The sequence below is a fragment of the Dipteris shenzhenensis genome, chromosome 33 (assembly GCF_047967505.1).
Source record: "Dipteris shenzhenensis isolate YYH24624 ecotype China chromosome 33, Dip_SZ_1.0, whole genome shotgun sequence".
Lineage (NCBI taxonomy): Eukaryota > Viridiplantae > Streptophyta > Polypodiopsida > Gleicheniales > Dipteridaceae > Dipteris > Dipteris shenzhenensis.
In genome coordinates, this window is record NC_141628.1 from 5,642,535 (window position 1) to 5,665,474 (window position 22,940).

The window sequence follows — 22,940 nt, forward strand, 5'->3', positions numbered from 1 at the left end:
AGGTTTGTGAAGGTGAAGGACATTCAGTCCAGCAGAGGTTCCAGCCAGCAAGTCAGTGGCAGCTCCGAGAGTTCAAGCAAATACTTTGGGGATCCCGGTAGGGGACCAAACCGGGGAGCAAAGGAAAAGAGAAAAAAGTGAAAAAGTTTAAAGGGAAACTTTGCCCTCGTGACAGGGGGGGGGGGGGTGAGGGAGGAAAATAGGAAGAAAAGGGGATAATTAGGGAGAAGATGAATAGGGAAAAAAGGGAAAGGTAGACGAAAAATAGTTGGAAAGAGGGTGGGCGGGGGGGTTTAGGAAAAATATTATGAAATTTTAGAAAATTTATTTTGGAAAAATAGGAAAATAATGGGAAAAAGGTTTGAAAAAAGGGGGGATGGAACTGGGGAAGAATAAGGAAAATTACGGAGTAATAAGGAAACTAAGTGTAACAAGGGAAAGATAGGGAGATTTAGGGGGGTGAAAGGGTAAGGAAATTTGGGGGGGAGGGGGGGGGAAGGGAGGAAAATTGGAGAAAAGTGGATGTAAAACATAAGAGAGGATTGTGTGTGTGTGTGTGTGTGTGTGTGTGTGTGTGTGTGTGCCCACCTTTGCCACAATAGGATACACGACACTAGGTGAGATAGTAGGTCATCCTATTGTGATGACCTAGTGTCTACCCAAAAGGGATAGAAATATTTGTAAGTCCAAAATAAGGGTTGCGAGAGAGGGAAGTGAAGGAGGAATTTAATTAATGGTTCAAGAGAAAGAGCAAAGGATTGAAAGTAAAAGATTAACGATAATAATGCGAGGGGAGGGAAAGGAAAGGGGGAAGTGGGCTATTTTGATAATTGTTTGGCATAGAAGAGTTTTATTGAAGATGTGAAACTTGAATGTTTAGTGAGAGAGACAGTATTGCTTAAGCGAGCAATGAAGTGAGTCAAGAGGCAAAAGAGCCATAATGACTTAAATGTACTATGTGCAACCGTCCAGAGTTGCAGGGGAAACATGACTGTGTGTGTGAAGACTCGACAAAACCCCATCTCATAGTGAACTGAAAACAATTTTGAAAATGGACACGAAGAGAAAACTGATGTGAAGCATTACAAACCAACACCAAAGGTGCACCAAATTGAAAAATGTTTGCAGGCATGACTATACAAACAAGTTTTGCTTTGATAAGTCGTAGCAAGCATCACTTTTATTGAAGAGGAGAGTCTGCATACTTGCCACCATCCAACAAGAAAACATGGTAAGAACCAAGTTAAACCTTAGTTGGGAAGACACGTGTCATAAACACCCCTCCCTTGTTATCAAGGTCACAATAAATATGATTACTTATTTAAACTTATAAAGTGTAATACATATTAGAGTATACAAGTGTCCAAGGTGGAGTGTCTGAAAAGGGAATATGGGATGTTGCAGGGTGATTTAATATGAGTATGTGTATAGGGTGTAAAAGGAGGGATTGGGAAACTAATGAAATAAATGTGTCGGAAAGAACCTTTTAATAGTAATGATATTAGCTGAGCCTCTTAAAGTATCAATTGTTAATAGAAGATATTTCAAAAACAAGTCATGTCGGATTCTTGAAGAAGACACAAGTGATTAGAAAAAGGAAGGTGGGGAGGGTGTTTGAATTACTAAAGAAAGCATGTGTGAAGAAGTCTAAAATAATCTATAATGGGAGTTTTTGTTGAGAGGCCGAAAGAGTAATTAAAAAAGTAAGCCAAAAGTAAAATGTCAAATGAAGTTAGAAGAGTAAAGAGGAAAGTCATAAGGAAAACTATGTGAGCAATTAATTATAACAAGCTAAAACAATATAAGGAGGGATAGAAGGGGGGTAGAAAAAAATTGTAATGGGGGCTAGAAGGGAGGTTCATACCACATCAGATATATAAAGTAATAGGCATGGGGTCATATATATAAGGTATATAAAGTAATAGGCAGGAAATAAAATAAGCAGTAAAGGAAGCCATAGGTTAAGAGAGGGGAGAAATTTAAAAAAAAAGGAAAGTTTGATTAGCGAGGAGAAAAATTGGGGAGAAAGGGGGCGGGGTGGGGGGAGGGTCGAGGAGTGTAATAAAAAGACAAGAATAAGAGCTTGAGAAGGGTGGCCCATCACCTCTGACTCCAAGGTGCAAACCAAGGTTGCATGGGTAGCAGATTAAGTGCGAGGCTGCGGGCGCCTGACAAAACTCAACGAAGGCGTTACAGAAGAAAAGGGTTGACCGAAGATCAGGGAATCAAGGCAGAGAGGGGTCGTTTGAGTGTGAGGCAGAGAAGGGATAGGGAAATTGAGGTGGAGGCTGCACAAAGAGTAATGAGAGTAAGGTAGGAGTAGCGAACTGGGCGGGTGGCGAGACTAAATGTGCAGCTAACCAGGTAGGCAGCGAACCAAATGCGAGTGAAGTGAATGGGCAACGGGATGCAAAGATGGAATCGAAAGTTTGGAAGGAAAGTTTGGGGGTGAGGCTTTAAGTAGGATAGTTGGGGGAAGAGAGGGAGTCGGGGTTGTGAGGAGTCAGGGAAGAAAGGTAATCGGGAAAATGGAGAGACTAGGGAGAGAGAGAGAGGAGAGGGAGCGGGGGGGAGGGGGAGGGGGAGGGAAGGGGATTGAGGGTGGGGGTGGGAGAGGGAAATTTTTAAAAATAGGGGAAAGTAAAGCTTTATGAGAAAATAAGGAGAAAATTTAGGAGAAAATAGGAAATTTTAGGGATTGCTAGTGAGAGAAAAGCATTAACAATAGAGAAAAACTAGGGGAATTTAGGAAAAAATTAGGGATTGTTTGTGAGAAAAAAGCGTAAAGAATTAGAAAAAAAGGAAAGGGAGAGAGAGAAAGGGGGGAGAAAAAAAATAGGAATAAAGGAGGATAACTACGGAGAAGATAAATAGGAAAATAAGGAAAAGGTAGCGGAAAAATAGGTGGAAGGGGGGGGGGTTGTAAGAAGAAATACACAAAATTTAGGGGAAAAGGGGGGGGGGGGGGTAGTAGGAGGAAATATTAGGAAAATTTAGAAAATTTATTTTGTAAAAATAGGGAAATAATGGGGAAAAGGTTTGAAAAAAGGGGGGTGAAGTAGATTGCATCATTGGCATGTTGAGCTTAAGTCACCCAATTGGGACCAAACTTGGTGGGGCTCTATTACATAGTGGATCGAGGTTTTTAACAACTTTTTATCCCATTTGAACTTATTGACACGTGTTTTTAAATGGATAATGTAATTTTCTTAATTATAAAACCCACCTATGTGCTAAATGATGGTATATCGTTGGCATGTTGGGCTAAATAGGCCTAGGAACCAAAAACTTTATGGAGCTCTAAATTATGGTAGTATGCATCACCTACCACTTTTTGCCTCATTTAGACTTGCGTGCACTCTCTTTTTTATGGATTTCATTGTTTTTAAGATCCTAGCTCCCATTAGGTGTTGATTTAGGATGCATCATTCGCATATTCAACTAGAGTGAACCAAGTTGAACCAAACTTGGTGGTGATGTAGAACACTTTGGGATACATAATTCTACATTGGCATATGGGGCATAGTGACCCAGGGTAAAACAAACCAGGTAGGGCTAGTTACATGGTGAGGTGCAACATCCTTACTAGTTTTGCCCCTTTTTTACCACTTTTTGGTAGAAGTTTCTTTTTATTCTTTTTATATGCCTCATAAAAGGAAGGATTTAGCAATGATTATGCTCAAAATACTCATGTTCAACCAACTTTTATGAACTTTAGGTGATTTCAATGCAATTGCATTAACATATGATAAGGATCCTTTTTCCAATCATGGAATGATTTGACATAATTTAGTAGGACTAGTAAAGAGGAGGGTTGCCAATATGTCAAGGAGACATATTTTGCAATTGAGAGCCAAGCCACACATAAAAAGGACACATATCTGGCAATTGAGAGCCAAGCCACCAATATAATTTTATGGCTTAGAATGAAAGACATATGGAAGTGGCTTTGGGACATTGCCTCAAAAAATGGTCCAAATGCAAAGTCAAAAATTAAGAGGCAACATACTCAAATGATTGTATTTAATACTTTTTTAGGAGCTACAACAAGTTTTTGCATCTTATTAACCCTTGATGTAAAGTCAAAGGCAAAGGGGCAAAACACCCAAATGACTGTAGGTAATTTTTTATTAGAGGTAGCCTCAATAACAAGTTTTTGCATCCTCTAATGAAATTAAAGATCATAGCTTCCAACAGTGAGTGATGGGTGGCGAGGAACATAATTTTCTCTATTGTTTACTAAGCCATAGGGATTCAAGGCAATGCATCCAACTTACATAGTGATGATCAGGTGTGGCCTAGCTCTAAGTCTTCACGCTAATTGGTTTGCTCAAATATCAAACATTGAAATCTTCTAGTTTACAATGACATCGTGGTTTTATTGACATAGTTTTTTGCTTTATTATCAGGTACTAGCTACCTATCCAGAGCTATGAATACACTCATAAGTTGAACTTCTAGACATGAAAGCTTCTTTAATATCAAACTGTCCATTTTATGAAGAAGCTAGAACATTCCAACACTAGAGTCAAGTGCACACTATTGGTATGATTTAAGTAGTCTTAACTCCTCTTGGAAACATCTTCAACGTTTTGGTAGTAGAAGCTTGTGAATCTAGAAGCAAGGTGACTACAAAGCAAGTGTTTTGGACTATAGTTTGGGGAATATTCAATGCTTGGAGATGGACGAGTGTGCAAAAATTAGGCTATCCTATAACATTGATTATTACTTGCATTTTATGCCCTTGCATACACATCTTCTTGCTACTAGCATGGAGCAAAAGCTTGAAGGGCCCCACTGTCTAACTAAAATTATGCAAATTTATTGTGTGAGGAAGAAATTCATATGGCAAACATAACTCCTTTTTATATCCATGCATGATAGACCTGCTCAGCTTATTCTTGATGAGTGTAACTCTATCAAATTGTGTCACATAAAGTTGTACATCACCAAGTTGGCTAGCTAAGAACATGTGAATCCATCATAAATGTTGTTTTCAAAAAAAAAAATGTGGACGGATCCTTCACAAGTATGCTTTTGTCTTATGGTCAACAAAAGGAACCATCGTGTCCCATGTATTTCCAATAGCCTTAGTCTTTAGAATTTATTAGTTTGAAAAGTAACCATCTTCACAAAAGAAACAAAAACCAAAAGTTAAAGTGCTTCTAGAAGTTGAATTCAAAGCAATATATTCTTTGTATGATGATCATCTTGCTTGTAGGTAGCATAAGAAACACATCACTAAAAAGAAGCTTTATATTGTTGACCTAAGATGATGTCCTATGCTCATGCTATTGATGTTGTGCTAGTATTGTTGTGCTAGTAGTCCATTGCTGATCATTGGTATATATTGGCACGACAATGAGCCATCCTTGTCTATAGGCGCTAAGATTGATGGTTGGTTTTGAGAGTGTACTCTAACTAATTTGTGCAAGTTTTTCCAATTGGGTGTGAAGGGTTAGAGATCCTTTCATACCAATTTCTCCTTGGGAGTGCATTTATTAAGCAAGTGAACCTCAAAACCTAGTTTAGTGCTACAGTCATAATCAAATTTAGAGAGACTCTGGAAGCTCCTCTTGTATGATAATATGAGTGTTATACTTGGAATACTAGCATTTCTGGGGAATACTAGTGTTTGTGGGCTCCATGAGGGCCCAATTTTTTTTAATCTTTGGACTAAGTTTTTTTTTGTGACAAAGGAAAAGAATTTATATTAAAAGATAAATAACTACAAAATAGAGAAAAACACCAGGTAAGAGGACCCATAAGGTGTGTTGTACATAATCCATGGTAGTAATATTATAAAATGTTAAGGTGGCATGGTTCCTCCATGTGCCACCCCTCCACCTAGGCAGTCCCATGCCTGCATTTAGTGAGACATGGCCCAAGGACCATGGGAGAAGTAATATAAAATAGGTGGAGATGGATATTATATTGAATTATTCCGAAGCAATGATTTTTGAATGAGAGACACCTGCAAAATCCTTGTAAACAGTAAGCAACTCCTTAGATTTGCATGATCGCGTGCATTAGACTCATATAAGAATTAAAAATATATATAGAGCCATTTCATTTACATACACTACACTATGGTAGAAAATTATTTTGAAAAAAAATTGGTCAAAGGAAGTCAAAGGGAAGGAAATGCCGAGGCGTGTCAAAAACAAACGAGGGGTATGATAATGCGCATGGTGATTCGAGCCAATTGTACACGGCTGTGCAAACAATTTTTATTTGACAAAGAGGCGGTAGAGGGTGGAATGATTGGTGGACGGAAATGTTGGGTGGGGGGAAGGAGGGTGACGGGTAAGGGGTCACGACTTACAAGAGATAAAGGCAAACTGATCAGTGATGGAGAACTTCGAGAAGGAGTGCAAAGAGAGATGAAGGCAAACGGATTGAGAACTTCGAAAAGTTTGACTGAGGACTGAAGGGGGGGGGGGGCGGGACGAAGTCAAAGAGAACGTGCGAGGAATAAAGAGGAGAGTGTAGGATTTAGATATAATAAAGGAGGAGGTTGGCGAAGAGGAGTTGTGGAGGAGCAAGAGAGCTTTTCCTTTGGGACGAAAATGGGAAAGACAGCCATTGTGGAGAACCAAGAGAGGTGTTAGGCAGAGTGGTGAGGCGACAATGGTGAGGAGCAAGAGAGCGAATTCTGTGCGTCGTGAGGCGAAAATGGTAAAGCAGGAGGTGGTGGTGGTGGTGGTGATGTTGTTGGGGGTGTGCAGCAGCAGGGGAGCAACCACCACCACCACCACCTCAGTAGAGAAGGAGGCGGCGGCTCTATTGGAGTTTAAGTCGAGCTTGATAGACCAAACTGGCCTGCTCCGCCACTGGAACAAACAAAACTCTGCCTCGCTTTGCACTAACTGGGAAGGCGTCGCCTGCTCCTCCTCCTCCTCCTCCGTCACCACCCTCAACTTCACCAACTTCAACCTTAACGGTTCCCTCACCTCCTCCCTTTGCTCCCTTCCTCACCTCTCCACCCTCGCCTTTCGCTACAATAACTTCAATCAATCCTTCCCTTCATGGCTCCTCGACACCTCCTCCTGCCCTTTACCTCGCCTCTCCTTCCTTGACCTTAGCGAGAATTACTTCTTCGGTCCCCTCCCCTCCTCCATCTCCAACCTCTCCTCCCTCACCTTCCTCAGCCTCGAAGCTAACTACTTCACTGGCCCTGTCCCTCCTTCCTTTGGCAACCTCCCATTGCTTACCCTCCTCCGCCTCCGTGCTAATTCCCTCTCAGGCCCTATCCCCCCTCAGCTCGGTAACCTCTCCAGCTTGCTCACCCTTGACCTCGCTTACTCTACCTTCTCCCCCTCCCCTATCCCCCCCCAGCTCGGTAACCTCTCCTCCCTCCAACAGCTCGTCCTCGAAGGTTGCTTCCTTGAAGGTCCTATCCCTCCCTCCCTCCAACACCTTCAGCACCTCTCTTTCCTTGACCTCGCCCATAATAACCTCTCCGGCTCCATCCCCCCCGAACTTACTCGCCTCTCCAATCTCTCCTACTTCCACCTCTACTACAACCAGCTTTCTGGTCCCATCCCTCCCTCCATCTCCAACCTCTCCAACCTCCTCGACCTCGACTTCAGTAATAACGCCCTCAACGATAGCTTGCCAGATGGGCTCGCTCAGCTCCAGCAATTGACGTCGTTGCACCTCTTCTACAACGATCTAAGTGGAGTCCTGCCGCACGGACTGGCCAACCTCCCGAATCTCGTTAATGTGGTCCTCTACAACAATAGGTTCACCGGGAACGTTCCTTCTCAGTGGGGGATGGTTTCTAGGCTTCTCCAGTTCGATCTCTCCTATAATTTCCTCAACGGTTCCCTACCTCCGCACCTTTGTGATACTGGTTCTCTGCTCTATCTCGCTTTACAAAGCAACCAGTTCTCGGGAGACATTCCGGCAAGGTACGGTTCCTGCGACAGTGTCATACGCTTCGAACTGCACTCCAACCAGCTCACGGGACCTGTGCCCGCTAACATTTGGAGTCTCCCCAGCATGACTGTCCTCATGCTCCAGAATAACAGTCTCTCAGGGAACATAGTGCTCCCTGCATCCGGCGGCTCACTCCCCTTGCAAGACCTCCAAATCGACAGCAACCAGTTCGATGGCCCTCTCCCCAGCGAAATCGGGCGCTATTATAATTTGTCCAAGTTCTCCGCGGCTCAGAACAAGTTCTCGGGACCCCTACCGTCTCAAATTGGCGAGCTCTCTGGGCTGAACTCCCTGGACCTCTCCCATAATTCTCTTTCTGATCAGATCCCCGATACGATCGGTAATTGCAGCAAGCTCACGTCTTTGTACTTATCCTGGAATGATCTCACAGGTCAAATTCCCTCGCAGCTAAGCCAGGTGCCCGTTCTTACGTACTTGGATGTCTCACGGAACCGTCTAACTGGGTCCATTCCCTCGTCCCTGGGTAGGATTCATTTCGTTGTTTTCGAAGTGTCCTACAACGATCTCTCAGGGCCGATCCCCGAGTCTCTTGCTGTAAATTTCCCTTCTACAAGCTTTGAAGGAAACCCAGAACTCTGCCTCCCTCAATCCTGCGCTATGGACAATGTTCCTGCCCACACCGGGAGAAAGGACGTGAAACTGGTGCTGCTTTTAGTACTTGGGGCTTTTGCTCTAGCTTCAGTTTCCCTTGTAAGCTTGATATTTCTGGCGAAGAGAAAACACTCAATGGATGGAGCTGCTGATTGGAAGGTTATCTCATTCCAAAGGATTAAATTCAATGAAGAAGAGCTGCTCGCCAGTTTGGACGAGAAAAACTTGATTGGTTGCGGCGGCAGTGGCAAAGTTTACAAGGTAGAAATGTCCACAGAGCAGACGCTAGCCGTCAAAAAGATGCTGTGTGATCCGCGTGACGGTAAGGGCGGTTTGCGTCAAGTCAAGGATCTGGCGTGGAAGGCCGAGATCGAGATTCTAGGCAAAATCAAGCACCGACACATTGTGAAATTGATGTGCTCGTGCGTAAGCGAGGATGCGAAGCTGCTGGTGTACGAGTACATGCCAAACGGGAGTTTGGGTGATCTGCTGCACAGGTCAAGCGGGGCACAGCTAAACTGGGCGACTCGCTTCCAGATTGCATTAGGGGCAGCGGAGGGATTGGAGTATCTACACCACGACTGTGTGCCGTTGATTGTGCACCGGGATGTCAAGGCGAATAACATTCTGGTAGACTCGGAGTATGAAGCGAAGCTTGCAGATTTCGGTGCAGCCAAGACATTCGAAGCAAAGGGAGGCAGCATGACCGGAGTTGTTGGATCAGTGGGTTACATCGCTCCAGGTAGGGGATCTGCATCTGATTGCGTGTTCTCTTTTTTCTTTTCAATACAAATTTTGGTTGCTGTCAAACTTCAACACTTTCATTTCAATGCCTATGAATCCAACGGGTTTACTTCGTTAGGCTGTTAAGGCTTGGCTCAATCCTGGTGCATGATTGACTTGATTCTTAATGCCGATGATTTCAAGGTGCAAGTCGTTTATAGCTTTAGCCTTTGCCTGTCAGATTCACTCAGGTTTCCTCTGCGATAAGATAGGGGCAGTGAGCAAGACGAGCTTGTGGATGAGTTCTTCTTCTTCTTCTTCTTTTTGCCTACAGAACTTTGATGTCTAGAGTTCATCTAATGGGTCTTGGCTTGTGTGGCACATGTCCAATGCTTGCTGTAGCGTAGCAGAGATGTCCAATCGCTTGCTTTATGATGTGCCTGTGTTAGCTTCTACTTTCTTTTCGAGGTAAAGAACTAGCTTGTTTTTTGTATGAAGCTTCAAGCAATGCCTTTTGTGTATTTCGTAGCAAGTCAAGCTCCCTCCTTTTGTTTTCTTCCCTTCCCCTTCATTCGTTGCATTCCTCTTGCTTCTTGTACTGTTTTGGCCACATTGGCGCTTCAGCTATAGGTGAATTTCTATTTCTTCCACCCCCATTTAATCATATTGTCTATCTATAAGTTTTGCTAGCATAATGTTTGACAACAGAATGCTTGCCACAAGCATTTGAGATTCAAAAGTTGTTGCTTTCATGTCATTCATCTACCAAATATACATCTCTTCATCCAAATTTAATGAATAATAGTCTAGGAATTTTTACATTCTTTAAACTTCCCGAGTGTAGGTGGTGTAATGTTAATTTTTTTTTAAAGGATGGAAAATGGCTAACAAAGAGAGGTCTTTTTGTTTTGTGTAATTGCAGAATACGCTTACACCTTGAAAGTGGATGAGAAGAGCGATGTATACAGCTATGGGGTAGTGCTACTAGAGCTTGTAACAGGCAAGAACCCAACAAATGAGAAAGAGTTTGAAGGGGTGGATGTGGTGCGGTGGGCGGAGCGGCAGGTGCATTCAAAGGAGAGCATATGGAGGATATTCGATAGTAGGCTTGGAGAGGAGAGCGATAAGGAGAGCATGTTGATGGTGTTGAAGATAGCTCTACGTTGCACAAGTGTGTTACCTCAGCGGAGGCCTTCCATGCGCGAGGTGGTAGAATTCTTACGGCAAGCAAAGCCTGGAGGTGAAGATACTTGTTATCATTGGCAACTCGACAAAAGGCTTAACATCATATTGTAAAGCTCCTAGGTAGAAGAACCACATACATAGGTAGAAGAGCCACCTACATAGGGGGTCGTGAAGAGGAGGGCGCTAGAATAAATGCACTTCTTCCCCTATCTAATTTTGTAGAAATAAATTTCAAGCCTTGCATCTATTCAATGTATCTTCCCCCTAATATTTCCATGAGGATCTTCTTTTCTTCTAGGTGAAATCACAATCCTTGAAACTACAAATATTACATAACACTTTACATTGGTTTGAAAAGTCTAAGGTATCTCTTGAGCTTCAGTGATTAAGAACACCTTTAAAAAATGATTGTTGGTGCAATACACAATGCTTTAATGAAAAGTCTTCTAAATCTAAAATTCAAGAACAAATTTATTTTGCATTAATTGACATTACACATAGAGTTCATCTTTGAACTGCAAAATCCATCCACAAAAGAACAAACCAAAAATTAACACCTTGGTTTCCACAAAAGTAAGTACAACAAAAAAAGAAACAACATATTAGGTCACATACTCATCACTCGGAGATTTCATAACCTCCTTATACATGGAATGGATCTCGTGCTTGAAGAATTATAGTTGGTACAAGGTATGAATAGTGCCATGTACCAATGAGAATCCAATTCATACAAAGGCCCTAAAAATAGTGTTATGTTCACGGTTATAGTATACCACTCATGATAACCTAGATCAAGGTTCAAATTAGGGTTCGGACCTATGCACACCTATTGAATAAATAATTTCCCCCGTAAATATCAAATCCTTGTAAGAGATTCTTATTATGTTGAAAAAGCTTAACTTTGTAGTCTTTTCTAATGTGATTAGGTTATTCCAAATAACCACATGGTTGTTTAGAGAGGGTTAGAGAGGTCCATGAGCGTGATATATCCTTGTGCATTATTTCTCCCTTCTAAACAACCACATGGTGATTTAGAGAGAGTTTACATAATAAACTTGAAAGAAAATTTTGGACATGGTTTGAGATATGGGACACAATATAAGCTTAGTAGTCATGATGTTCATGGATCTCTCTAAAACCATTCAAAGGGCCACATGGTTGTCTAGAAGAGCATCATCAATCTTGGCCACCTACTAACTTGGAAAGTCTATATTCTTCATCTTTATAATCTTAATTTGTAAAAGCATGCTAGTTTAAGATCATGTTATATCTTTTTAATGAGAATAATTAGCTCACGAGATTCCACGAAGAATTCCAAGCATAATATTGCATCTAGTTGGTGTGACTAGTTTGAGATTTTTAGTAAGAAGGGAGGCCAAAGTGATTCTCTCCCACCTTGCTTAATCTATCCACTTTTCTATTATTCAATGTGATGCATTGACAACTTCAACCAAAACCCAAACACCTCTTCTTTGTCTTTATTGCACAATTCCATTTCACATATGAAATTTTTTTGAGGTTTTCAATACCCCCCATTAGGAAGGAATTAGCTGCTTCAATTTTGTTTTGGAAGGATTCCAACATGAGATAAAATATACATTAGGAAGCAATTGAACACAAGTAGTTTAGAGAAAATATACAACCAAAGGATAGAGGAAGCAATTGAGTACAAACTTCCTCTTGGCAAGAGGACATTCATTAAGAAAAAGTGGAGCTCATTTTGGGGCCTTGTAAGAAATTCGTGATTTTCTAATTTTCTTGGCTTAAAATCAACGAATTTATACGGTCGAGCATTTAATTGGAGATATAAATCGCGAAGGAGATAAACTGACTTTTTAAAATTCCCACTCGAGCGTTTTTTAGTGTGTCATAAATGCTATGTCCAAGGACCCAAATGGCTTTTGATGTGGAATTTTGTGGTTTTGGCATCACCATTGTGTCCGTAACCGGCAAAAACTTGTGAAACGACTTTTGAATCACTAAATATGGCCTCCCAGAGGGGTCGGTCAGAATGACCAGAATTGGCGCCTGACAGGAAGGTGCTTAAGAAAGCGATTTGGGTATTTGGCCTGAGGCCAAGTGCCCAAATCGCTTTCATAAGCACATTTCTGTCAGGCACCTATTTTGGTCGTTTTGACCTCTCTGAGAAGACATTTATGACACTAAAAAATGCTCGAGTGGAAACTTCAAAATGTCAGTTTATCTATCTCGGGATTTGGTATATCATTTATGACACACTAGAAAACAAGACTGGGAACTTCAAAATGTCAATGTATCGAGCATCTCTAGAGAGATAAAGTCTATTTTTTGAAAAAAGAAAAGCATTTCCAACTTAACGTCGGCCTCTCTCTAACCTAAAAGGCCCCAAAATGAGCTCCACTTTTTCCTATTGGCAACAATCACATACTTCTTATTTGGTATGTCCGTTCCCATCTATGATTCTTGTAGGAATTACCAAGCTCCTTGCTATATAATAAAGTCAAAAGGCTTAGATCTCATGCCATGGACCCTATCATTATCCTCCAACTAGGGGTCTTGCAAAAGATGTCCAAGAATGCCAATGTTTCCTTAATTTCTAATCATTAGCTAGACTTTAGATTGTGTCATCAATAATTATTTGAGTTACAAATTGCCTCCCATCTTCTAGTTAAATACTTATAATTTTTGCTTGTTCACTTTCTCATTAGCCGTCACAAAGAGTCTATGGCTACATCAACGAGTAGGGTGGATAAGAAGCACTTTTGCTAGTGAATCTTTTCAATCTAGGTGTAGAGATTAACCTATTGTCCATGTACCACCTTCCATAACTTCCTAATTGCATGTCCCCCATTGTTTGCCAAATGAATCCCCCTTCCATCGTACTCTAAAATTTATTAAAAACAACCCTAAACATTTATCTCCCTTAATGAAACCCTTCTCCGAAAAAATGAACAAATCTCTTTTGTCCCTGAGCCTTAGTATCAATGTTTTGGAAAGATCTTAAAGCATATGTTGAGCATTATGAGTGGCATCTCGTTCTTGAGTTCTTCTTTTGGTTCTCCCTTAGGGCTAAGCGTAAGGCCTTGTGACATTGTGGTAGTTTTTTGGGAAATGGAAATTTAATGCTAAGGTGGAATGTGGTCCCCCACTGTTTTACCTATTGTTTCCCCACAAAATGACTGAGTTCTAGAAGTTAATGGTTTTGTAGGGAAAAGAATTTGTGAAGTATTTGAGGGCTAAAAATGACATAAAATGCTAAAAATGACATAAAATCCACATTTTCGGTTAGTTTTTCCCACCATGCCATTAGAGCTTTAGTTATTTCAGTATTAATGATCGGCTTATACCTAAGGTATTCCCCAAATTTAGCATCAAACCATCTCCTATTACAATTGAAAAAAGGTGAAAAACTCGCTATGCAAGCTACTATCTTTCCTTTAGCTACCTTTAGGGGGTCTTTAGGGCTACACTTCCTCAGTTTTTCAATCAAAAGAAGAGATTGTTTCACTCTCACTTGTCCATAGCATCTCCTAGTTCTCATTTTATGAAAGGTAAGTATTTGTTATCAAATAATGTACTTATAGATGAGTATGGATCAATTGTAGTGTTTCTTTACTAGGAGAAGTGATCCTACTATGTGTATCTAGAGCAATAATTTTTCCTTTTCCCAATCCAAAAAAGAGATTGTCTACTATCCCCTTGTTGACAACATCTCCTAGCTCTTATTTTATTAAAGTCAAGTAGTTGGCATCAATTTAAGTACTCGCAAATGTGTCTGGACCAATTGAAGAGTTTCTTTGCTAGAAGAAGTGATCCTACTATGTGTAGCTAGAAAAGTGATCTTTCTTTTTTGCATTTTCTTTATAATAGCTGTAAATTAAGCTTCTATCGAGATATTTCCTTGTTTAGCCCACCACTTTATGGCATAAAGTTTGTAGTTATGGATTTCAAGGATCTCCTTATCTATTCTTAAAATTGAGTTTATTTCTTGGAGCCTCAATGTTTTTTCCATACTTTCATCATCAAAATCTTAAAAATGACTTTCCAATGTATCTCCCCTTTGTGTTGACTTAGGCTACCTTCCTTCAAGTTGACTTGATGCAGTTCTCGATTTTGGTAATTGCTCTAATCTATTTTTTGCTAACCATTGTAGTACCACCAAAAACACCACAAACTAATTAATTAATTGCCCCCAAATTCAATCTAGGGGTACCCATTTTGTTAACCTGCTATCACTATCAGATCATCTTGGCATTTAGGGAGAGCTTGAGAGAGAGACATATCTTAGTGGCTTGTGAGAGAGATGCTTCAATATGTATTGTTGGCATGTGAAACCTAGTGGCAATACGGCCTTTCTTTGTGTGATCTTGTTGTGAAAATTGCTCTGAAAGAAAGGACTAGAGGACTGGGAATGAAGGCAGCAAGCTTAGCTGCAAAAGCTTAGTTAAGGAAGCAATAGCAAGTCTTGCAGCATAAGCCTGGCATTTCAAGCGCAATAGCATCAAGACAGAGTTGTTGCAAGCAGCAAGGCATCGACTCAACAACAGCAATCATCTCAGTGCTGAGACATAGTAGCAGCAATTTAGTAGGTGAGCTGTAAGAGCAGAGTGTAGAAACCCTCACACAGTCAAGCGTGCAAACAGCAGCTCTGGAGAAGAGGACAAGTACAAACAAGTCGAGTCGAAGAAGAAAAGCAAAGCGACGTCGCTACGAATCTACACGGGATTGTGAGCAACGTGGCCAACCACGTGAAGAAAGAGAAGAAGCTCCGAAGAAGCAGCCCCAAAAGAGCAAACAGCTCCCGAACTAAACAAGTGGAGCTACAAACACCCAGGTGGTACAAGAAGTTGCACGAACCAAACCTTGGCAAAAAGTTTGCAGATTGACAATGAACAGCCACAACGACAGCCAGATGTTGCGACCCAACTGAAGCAAAAATATGAAGAAGTTGAGGAGAAGAGTAAAGCTTGAAAAGAAGTCATGAGTGCTTAGGCAGTGGCTTCGTGCATAAAGGAGAGCTGGAACTGCTTACGAGGGGAATGGGCCGAGGGAAGGCATTCCGGACAATCGGACCAGTGCTCATTCTCCCACGTGGAGGGCCCTTGGAGGCACGTAAAAAAGTTGCAGCGCATCCCAAATCATGAGATTTACGACGGTAAACCCCATGCTTTCACCAAGATGGCTGGCGAGGCTGATTTTGTCTCTGCAAGTACACAAATCGGACAGTTGAGATTTGATCTTAGCCGACCGGGGACCTTTACGTGAAGTTAAGAGTTCTCAACACGTGGCCGACTTTTTCTTCAAGCCTCTTCTCCAACGTTACCCGGTCATTTCAATCCTTTGGATTTTTAACCCTCTCTTCAAAAGTTCCTTTTTATTAAGTCAACTTGGAGGGTTGATCAAGTTTTTTCAACCTTGGAATCATCTCTTTTGAGATCAATTTTTTGGCCATCTGTTGGCTATTCTGTCCCTCAACTTGCAACAAGTATAGTATGAGTGTGGGCAACACTTGTGGATCCCTGATCCATGCTGCCCTCATGTCAACTATCTCCTCCTGGTCTACCCCTATGTCTCTTGCAGTTGACTCAAAGGCATAGAGGTTGATGATATGTCACTATGCTCGATCAGTCTCATGTAGTATTGCCATCTCTTGCTGTGTATCTGCTGCAATAGAGTCTATCTATGTCGCCACATCTCCATCAAAAAGAGCCCAACATAGACTTGGTGGCCCGAACTCGTGTACCCTCCTAAAAGAAATAGTGGTACCATCCTCAGATCTCATAGTAGGCTCTGCCAATGTGCACAATCTTCAGATCCATTGCTCTCTAGGTGTGCTTACAGCTCTCCCTACCTCGATCATCAGCTAGTGGGATGAGACTAATGTTCAATGGCAATCCTCAATGCTTGTGGGAAGATACTGGGGCCTAGTAATCACTCCATCCTCAAATACTCTCAGGAAGCGATCATGATAGAACTGGATCTTGGTGGGGAAGTCTTCATTCCCATCCCAAGTCCATGATATATACAGTTGGAGTAGATCCAACTATATGATGTGGTTGGGATCCAGAGGGACGGGCATCCAAGCTGTACTAAACGAGGGGAGGTGATCCTTTGAATACCCTATGAGTCAAACCATTTGGATATGCATGTGTACCAAGCTATACTTAACCTTACTCTCAACTAGTTGTCTGGATGACTCTAATGCCAACCTCAATAGCTTCCATCTAGGCAAGGCCCATACCCTATGGAGTCATGTCACTGTCTAGAAGATGGCATCAATCTGAAATGGTGTCAACGAAGTCTGTTTGCATTATCTAATGGGGGATTGAGGGCCTAATTTCAAACCATCATGGATCCAATAGTCATTAATAGCCTCTCGAATCTTTGCCACTTGGTTTTGCCAATACGTCATTCCTCCAAAAGAGTGCTACATACATGACTATCGGCCTCACTAGTGTATCACTTCGTTGGGGGTTCTTGGAAGTATGCCTAGAAGCACTGTCTCTCCAGCCAAGCTAGAGCTCCCTGCCCTCGTTAAGTCATGCCCTAGCCACGTGAGCCATCATGAAAATTGGCCCTACCCCAAGATGTGTATGATGGTACAAACTCCACTGACTACCCTTGGTAGGTGAAGTAATGTCGATGTAGCATTGCACGTGAAGTGTTCAAGATCATAACCTTGTTCTTGCCATATCTGCAAAACACCTCTTTGCTGCTATTGAAGAGGATATGAAGACTGTCATTTGCATATACCAATATCTGTATCATTAGATCGGCAAGCAAGGAACCCCCCCTCCTAGGCGATCAATGAAAGTCGTGATCTCATCAAGGTAGAGCCCAAAGAGAGCCAGTGAGAAGTGTCATCCTTGCTTCACTTCAATCATGCTCAATCCAATCTAATAGACTTCCATGGGTGCATACTCTTCCTCTGATTGACTCATATATCATCACCCCCTAGATTATGGCTCCTCGTATAGGCAGCCCTTGGAGTCTCCAAATCATGCGGACTTGTGGAAATGTGGCAAACGCCTTTCAAAAGTCTACAAGCAAGCGTAGACTTTCTGAGGTCTCGATTCGCCGCCTCATGATGGCCCGTAGGGTGAAAATGCAATCAAGGGTGGAATGCTGCCATTAAAAACTAGCCTGCCACAATGCTTGCTGCCCATGTGCCTCTATGTATGAGCAGATCTTTGTCTAGTACCGGACCCATAGATCTTGGCCAATGTGTGGCCTATCATGAGTGTGCTATAGTTCCCCATGTCGATGGGATCCCCTCCTTTGTGTATCAGCACAATGGTGGTGTACTCCATACAGGGCGAAAGCTGAGACACTGCATGTTTAAACATCTACACTAAGGTCGGGGCCAAGACCTCTTGTTCATGTGCAAAGGACTCCATCTACTGTCTCTCATGGCCCTAGGCTTTCTAGTTATGGAGATGCACATTTTGTGAATTGAACAAGGATGTGGTGGGCCTGGGTAGGGAAGACATATTTGGTGGTGCCTATCTCATTATGTCGTAGAGCGAGGTTACGTGTGTGTGCCAAATGCCCGGATCAGTGATGAGGATGGGTGGATTACCCTAAGAGAGAAGACACCGTGCAAAAGTGGATCACCTCCTCGAAAAGATCTGATCACCTTATCCATCCTATGTGGAAGGAATGCTCGTCTCATCTAACGTGTCAGGCAATGTGATCAATTGTGCCTCAATCCTCATAAGTTGCCCCACCTCGTGCTCACGCATGAGGTGGAATCTCATCTCTCAACACTCATCATTGTAGCATGGGTTCTATGGCATTTCCCGATTGGCGAGCGTGTTGTAGGTTACATCGTGGGAAAGGGTCTAGTAGCTACATCCTCAACCACTCGTAAAGTGTCTGAGGTGTGGGCGAGGTCTACATCATCTCAAGGGGAGGTTAGCAGGTCATGTGATAGATGGCTCATATACACCATATGAAGGGCATGATCAAAGTGTATCTGGACACGGGTGGGGGCTGGTGGATCTCACCCTATAGATTGGCATGGGGGTCAAGACGTTGAAAGTCAGATAGGAGTGGTCAGTGCCTAGCAAGGCTTGGGATCCCAAAAGATAATCCACTGTACTCCTCCCCCCTCCATGTGGGAAGCAGGTGAGCCCTTCCAATAACAGCCATTTGAGAAGACCATTGTATATAATCAAATCATGCACTACTCCCATATTCAGTAGGTGTTGTGGTGATATCCTTGCTATCCCAAGCTCTAGTAGATCTATCTCTGGTACTCTTTGGGGGTTAGCCCCGATGATGTTAAGTAGCCCCACCTGTCTACTCCCTACACACGCATAGGAGGATATCTCCCTGCCTGAAGAACTCCGAGATACCAGCAAATATCGTCTCATTTGGGCTATGTCCCTCTGTAGCGACCTTATGTGGGTATGGGAAAGTAGCAAACTACAATGAAGATCGGTAGTGTGTCGTCATGTAGCTGAACTCACATCCACATGTAGCATGCGTGTTCCTCCTTTTGCATCATAGGTTTGAAAAGTCTACCTTGTTATCTAAAAAGGACTGTCATTCCTCCTGAGCCTATTGTCTCTCCACATGTCCCTCCTATGGGATGACTCCAACGTGTATCCTACCACCGTGAGCAGTCCCTCATGGGCCTCCGTGGAAAAAATCACATCTTTGTCGAGAAACCCTCTGGGTCAGACTAGAGGGTGCCATTACAATTCCATATAGGCATTTGTAGTTTGTATTGTGCTTTCATAGTTTGTATTGTGCTTTCATCTCTGGGGCCCGACACCGTCACGTGATGTCCACTTCGCCTTCTTTCCTTTACTCCCTTTCTAGCCTTTAGATTTACTCCCGAATGATCACCTTCCCATCTTTCCTGCCTACCTTGCTACCATCACTTTTACCATCCCCTTCCTATGGTATTCTTGTTGTAGGAGAGAGAGAGAAAGAACAAAGAAACAAAGAAAGTCTATTAAGGTCCACGGGAGACCAACAAGTTTATGGGACAGCAAGAAACCATCTAGTACATCTACTTTAGGGAGGGCACATGGCAACTCCCAGGGAGTGCAAAAGCAACCCCAATTTGTTTGGAGTACCTACATAATACTCTGAAAGAGTAATCAACCATACATCAGTTAAGACTGAGAGTCTTTTGGTTTGGATTTAAACTCTTTGATTAATGCTACGCCTTCACAATAATTTGCCCATTTTCCATCCTTTCTCGCAGCCCTGACTTTAGCTAATTCAGTTGCCATATTCTTGAGTTGAGCCTGTGCAAGTTCCTCAGCTATCCATATTTTGGTACCCTTCAGCTTGTAAGATTGTTGGAGGAGCTTGATCCGCATATGTTTTGACTTCAACGTAAGGATGGCATGACTTTTAGATTGTTCAACAGAGGCTGCTTGGAATCTCATTATCCTCCTCATCACCGTGCATCCATTCAATGTTGGGCAAGGCCGAGAGAGAGAGAGAGAGAGAGAGAGAGAGAGAGAGAGAGAGAGTTTCTGCTCAATGGTCTCTCTTTTATCCCTTCTAAGAAGCTGGGTTTCTCTACCTCTCCTTGCCTTAGTCCTTTACCCCCTCCTTACCTTAAATATACACATGGTTATTTTCCCTTGAACATCGTCCACCGGGGCGGTCAGTCTCTTGGAAGCCAGCTTCTCCTCACAATAGTTCTTTCCCTTACAATTGACATCCAACACCCAACGTATAGGAGACAACCACACAGATACAATATACAAGAGAAACATGATTACAATGCTCCAATAGATACACAAATTCACGAAGTTTACAAGCCTAAAGGTGGCCACTCATCCCTATAAATTTTACAGCTATCATAGTGGTCTCATCTTGGATGAAAAATAAAAACAGATAATAGATGTGAAGTTTATTAGCAAGTTTGTCTAGAGAAAATATATTTCTTTGTTTTTAAAGGCTACAATCCTCATGCATCCCACCATTCCCCTTGCATTCTTTTCAGTTAGCTTCAAATTTTAATAAAATTGAAAAGTATACACCATGATTAGTCCCTGATCAATCCCCGGGAGTGAACTCCAAGGTTAGAACACTCCCACTTCTAGAGCTTCTCGTGGATCCTGCACTTGATATTGCTCTCCTTAAAAGGCTTCCATTTGAACCACGGCTAGATATGCTTGACACACTGGACCTGCTGGATCTCACACTAGATGCACAAGATGGTATTTTAAATCCAGCCTCAGCAATTTTATCGTCAATCATGTTTGCATAATCAGGATAGTCACTTGCAAGCTTTTTAAGCTTATACAAAGCTTCCTTTGCAGTCTCTCTAAGCTCCACAAGTTGCATCTCCTTGCTAGCCTTATCTGCTTCATCTCTGTTTGTCAAAAGTGCATGCAAGTGTAAATAATCTCCTAAATAAAACAATACAGAGACAAATCTTGAACCACTATGAACTGTAGTTCTCTATAGTAATTATGAAAATATGCACCCCTGTAGATCTCCTACGCAGACAAAATCCTGAAACAAAATGAGCTAATTATGAAAACGTGCACCCCACTGAAAGAAAATAGGAGTTATGAGACCATCGTAAAGTCTCTGCCTGTTGGAATATTGAAACACACTGAACCATAGTTCTCTGGAGCAATTATGAATTACAGATTTCATTGAAAAGATACAGAAAATTGTTAACACCAGTTATGAGATACCCATAAGTATTCTTGAGCTCTTTTGAAATCCTTCCAAGCTGAGCCTGTGCTCGTTTGTACTTTTGGTTTTGGTCCTCTACTTCTTTATTAGCTGCCTCTAGCTGTTCCTCCAGATTCTTCAGAGCATCTGACACAACAATGCTCTCATTCTCCATGTCCTCTAAGCGGGATTGCATCTTTGCAACATCCTTCAGCGTTAGGTCGTTAGGCAAACTTGTTAGTGTGAGTGCTAAGCACGCACAAGAATAACACCGTATTTGTTGAAGAAATATGTTTCAAATATAGTGTTTTCCAGAAGAAGTGAGAGATATTTGATTATTACCTCCAGCAAAGATTTCTCCATCTTTTGTTTTTCACGCAGATTTGCCAAGGCCTGATCAAGGTCTGCCTTCAATTGAAGCTGCTCATTTGCTAATTCTTGAGTTTTTGGTGACCTGTGACTATGACGCAAAAGCTCATTTGCTTCTTTCACGTCTTCCATAGCTACTTGCAAAGTCTTGATGTCTTGTTGGACCTGAAAGAGCAGGTAAGTACCATAGAAATCTCAAAATGTTGTAATCTCATAAAATGATTCTCTTAAAAGTAGCAAACAACAAAACCAGATGCCAAGCATTGATTATTTATCACAAACAAAATCATTTGAAGATAGATAAATAAGTCACTATAGAAATCTCAAAATGTTGTAATCTCATAAAATGATTCTCTTAAAAGTAGCGAACAACAAAACCAGATGCCAAGCATTGATTATTCGTCACAAACAAAATCATTTGAAGATAGATAAATAGAAGGCTTTGATCTAACCAATGAAACGCAAGACAGGGCTGTTAGTGAAGCCAGCACAAATATACCAGACTGCATTGGAGCAAGTTAGCTGACAAAACTTTGAAATCTCTGAAAACAAGCAAATGCTGGAAATATCAAAAGAAACAGACCTGTAGCATGTGGAAGCAAGAAACCTTGACTCCACGTGGGTGGCAGGCAAGATTCACAAGAAGCATTTGCATTACGTCAGAGAAAAGTGTGAAACCGTAGTCCACCGTCAGGTAGCAGAGTATTGTAAGCAAAAACTAAACAAGATTCACATAACAAAATCGCAATGCATCAGCAATTGCCATCCCCATCTTCCAGAGGAATTTCTTGTTGCAACAAAACTGTGAGATCCCTTTTGAGGGGTCAGCAAGATCAATACAACAAGCTAGACATCTAAATCTTGAGAAGCTCAAGGCCTTGAGGAACGAAAGATGAAAGGTCAAATGAACAAACATAACTGGAGCAACTCCTAGAGAACTACTAGGCTGATGTCCTTTTCTAAGGTACTCTCACAACTGTTGCTCTACTTCTTCCGTTTTAAATAAACAGTAAGGTACTTTGGAAACAGGAGCAGCTCCTAGAACTAACTCTATCCTATGAACTATTGCTCACTCGAGAAATAAACCAACGATGTCCCTTAATGTCCCATATATGCAAAATCATCAAGCCCTCTTAGTTTCCCACCTCAACATAGTAAAGCCATGCTTCCACAATTATGGCTAACATAGCATTCCCTTCCCCTTAAGAATTGTTTTCGTCCTTGAAAATAAAATTGGAAAACCTCCTCTAGAGATTGCTTACCCTTTCCCATGGTGAACTCTCTTCAGATCTATCTTTCCACTTTTCCAAACATTATTGATATACTGTAAGCATTGTTCTTTTTTCTTGTCTGTCTAAAAAAATTTTCTCTGTGGTGAAGTAGAAGGTTCAATGAGTTCAACTAGCAATTCATTTCCAATGAGATTGTCATCATCTCCTAACTTCCTTTTTAGCATACTTACATGAAAAACTAGATGT

At 41.8% G+C, this 22,940-nt stretch overlaps 2 protein-coding genes across 2 annotated transcripts in view; one reads left to right on the forward strand and one right to left on the reverse strand.

Moving 5' to 3' along the window:
• The first annotated feature begins 6,591 nt into the window (after positions 1-6,591).
• On the forward strand, positions 6,592-10,792 carry LOC147879581 (uncharacterized). The gene is made up of 2 exons (XM_087371750.1): positions 6,592-9,295; positions 10,199-10,792. Exons 1-2 carry the CDS (start codon positions 6,631-6,633, stop codon positions 10,570-10,572), a joined length of 3,039 nt encoding a protein of 1,012 aa, XP_087227876.1. The 5' UTR covers positions 6,592-6,630; the 3' UTR covers positions 10,573-10,792.
• Positions 10,793-20,449: 9,657 nt separating this feature from the next.
• Positions 20,450-22,940, reverse strand: part of LOC147879582 (coiled-coil domain-containing protein 39-like) — a 47,957-nt gene continuing 45,466 nt past the window's right edge. Inside the window, exons 14-16 of the mRNA XM_087371405.1 lie at positions 21,436-21,627; positions 21,114-21,301; positions 20,450-20,782 (exon numbers count right to left, since the gene is read on the reverse strand). Of these exons, the coding sequence (XP_087227531.1) occupies positions 20,464-20,782; positions 21,114-21,301; positions 21,436-21,627 (699 nt within the window). The 3' untranslated portion in view covers positions 20,450-20,463. The remainder of the gene's footprint in view (positions 20,783-21,113; positions 21,302-21,435; positions 21,628-22,940) is intronic.

Bases quoted from the DNA above. Each gene is read 5' to 3' on its own strand.
- LOC147879581 (XM_087371750.1), top strand. From the start codon at position 6,631: ATGGTGAGGAGCAAGAGAGCGAATTCTGTGCGTCGTGAGGCGAAAATG. The intron at 9,296-10,198 runs GTAGGGGATCTG...GTGTAATTGCAG, and splicing joins AGTGGGTTACATCGCTCCAG to AATACGCTTACACCTTGAAA.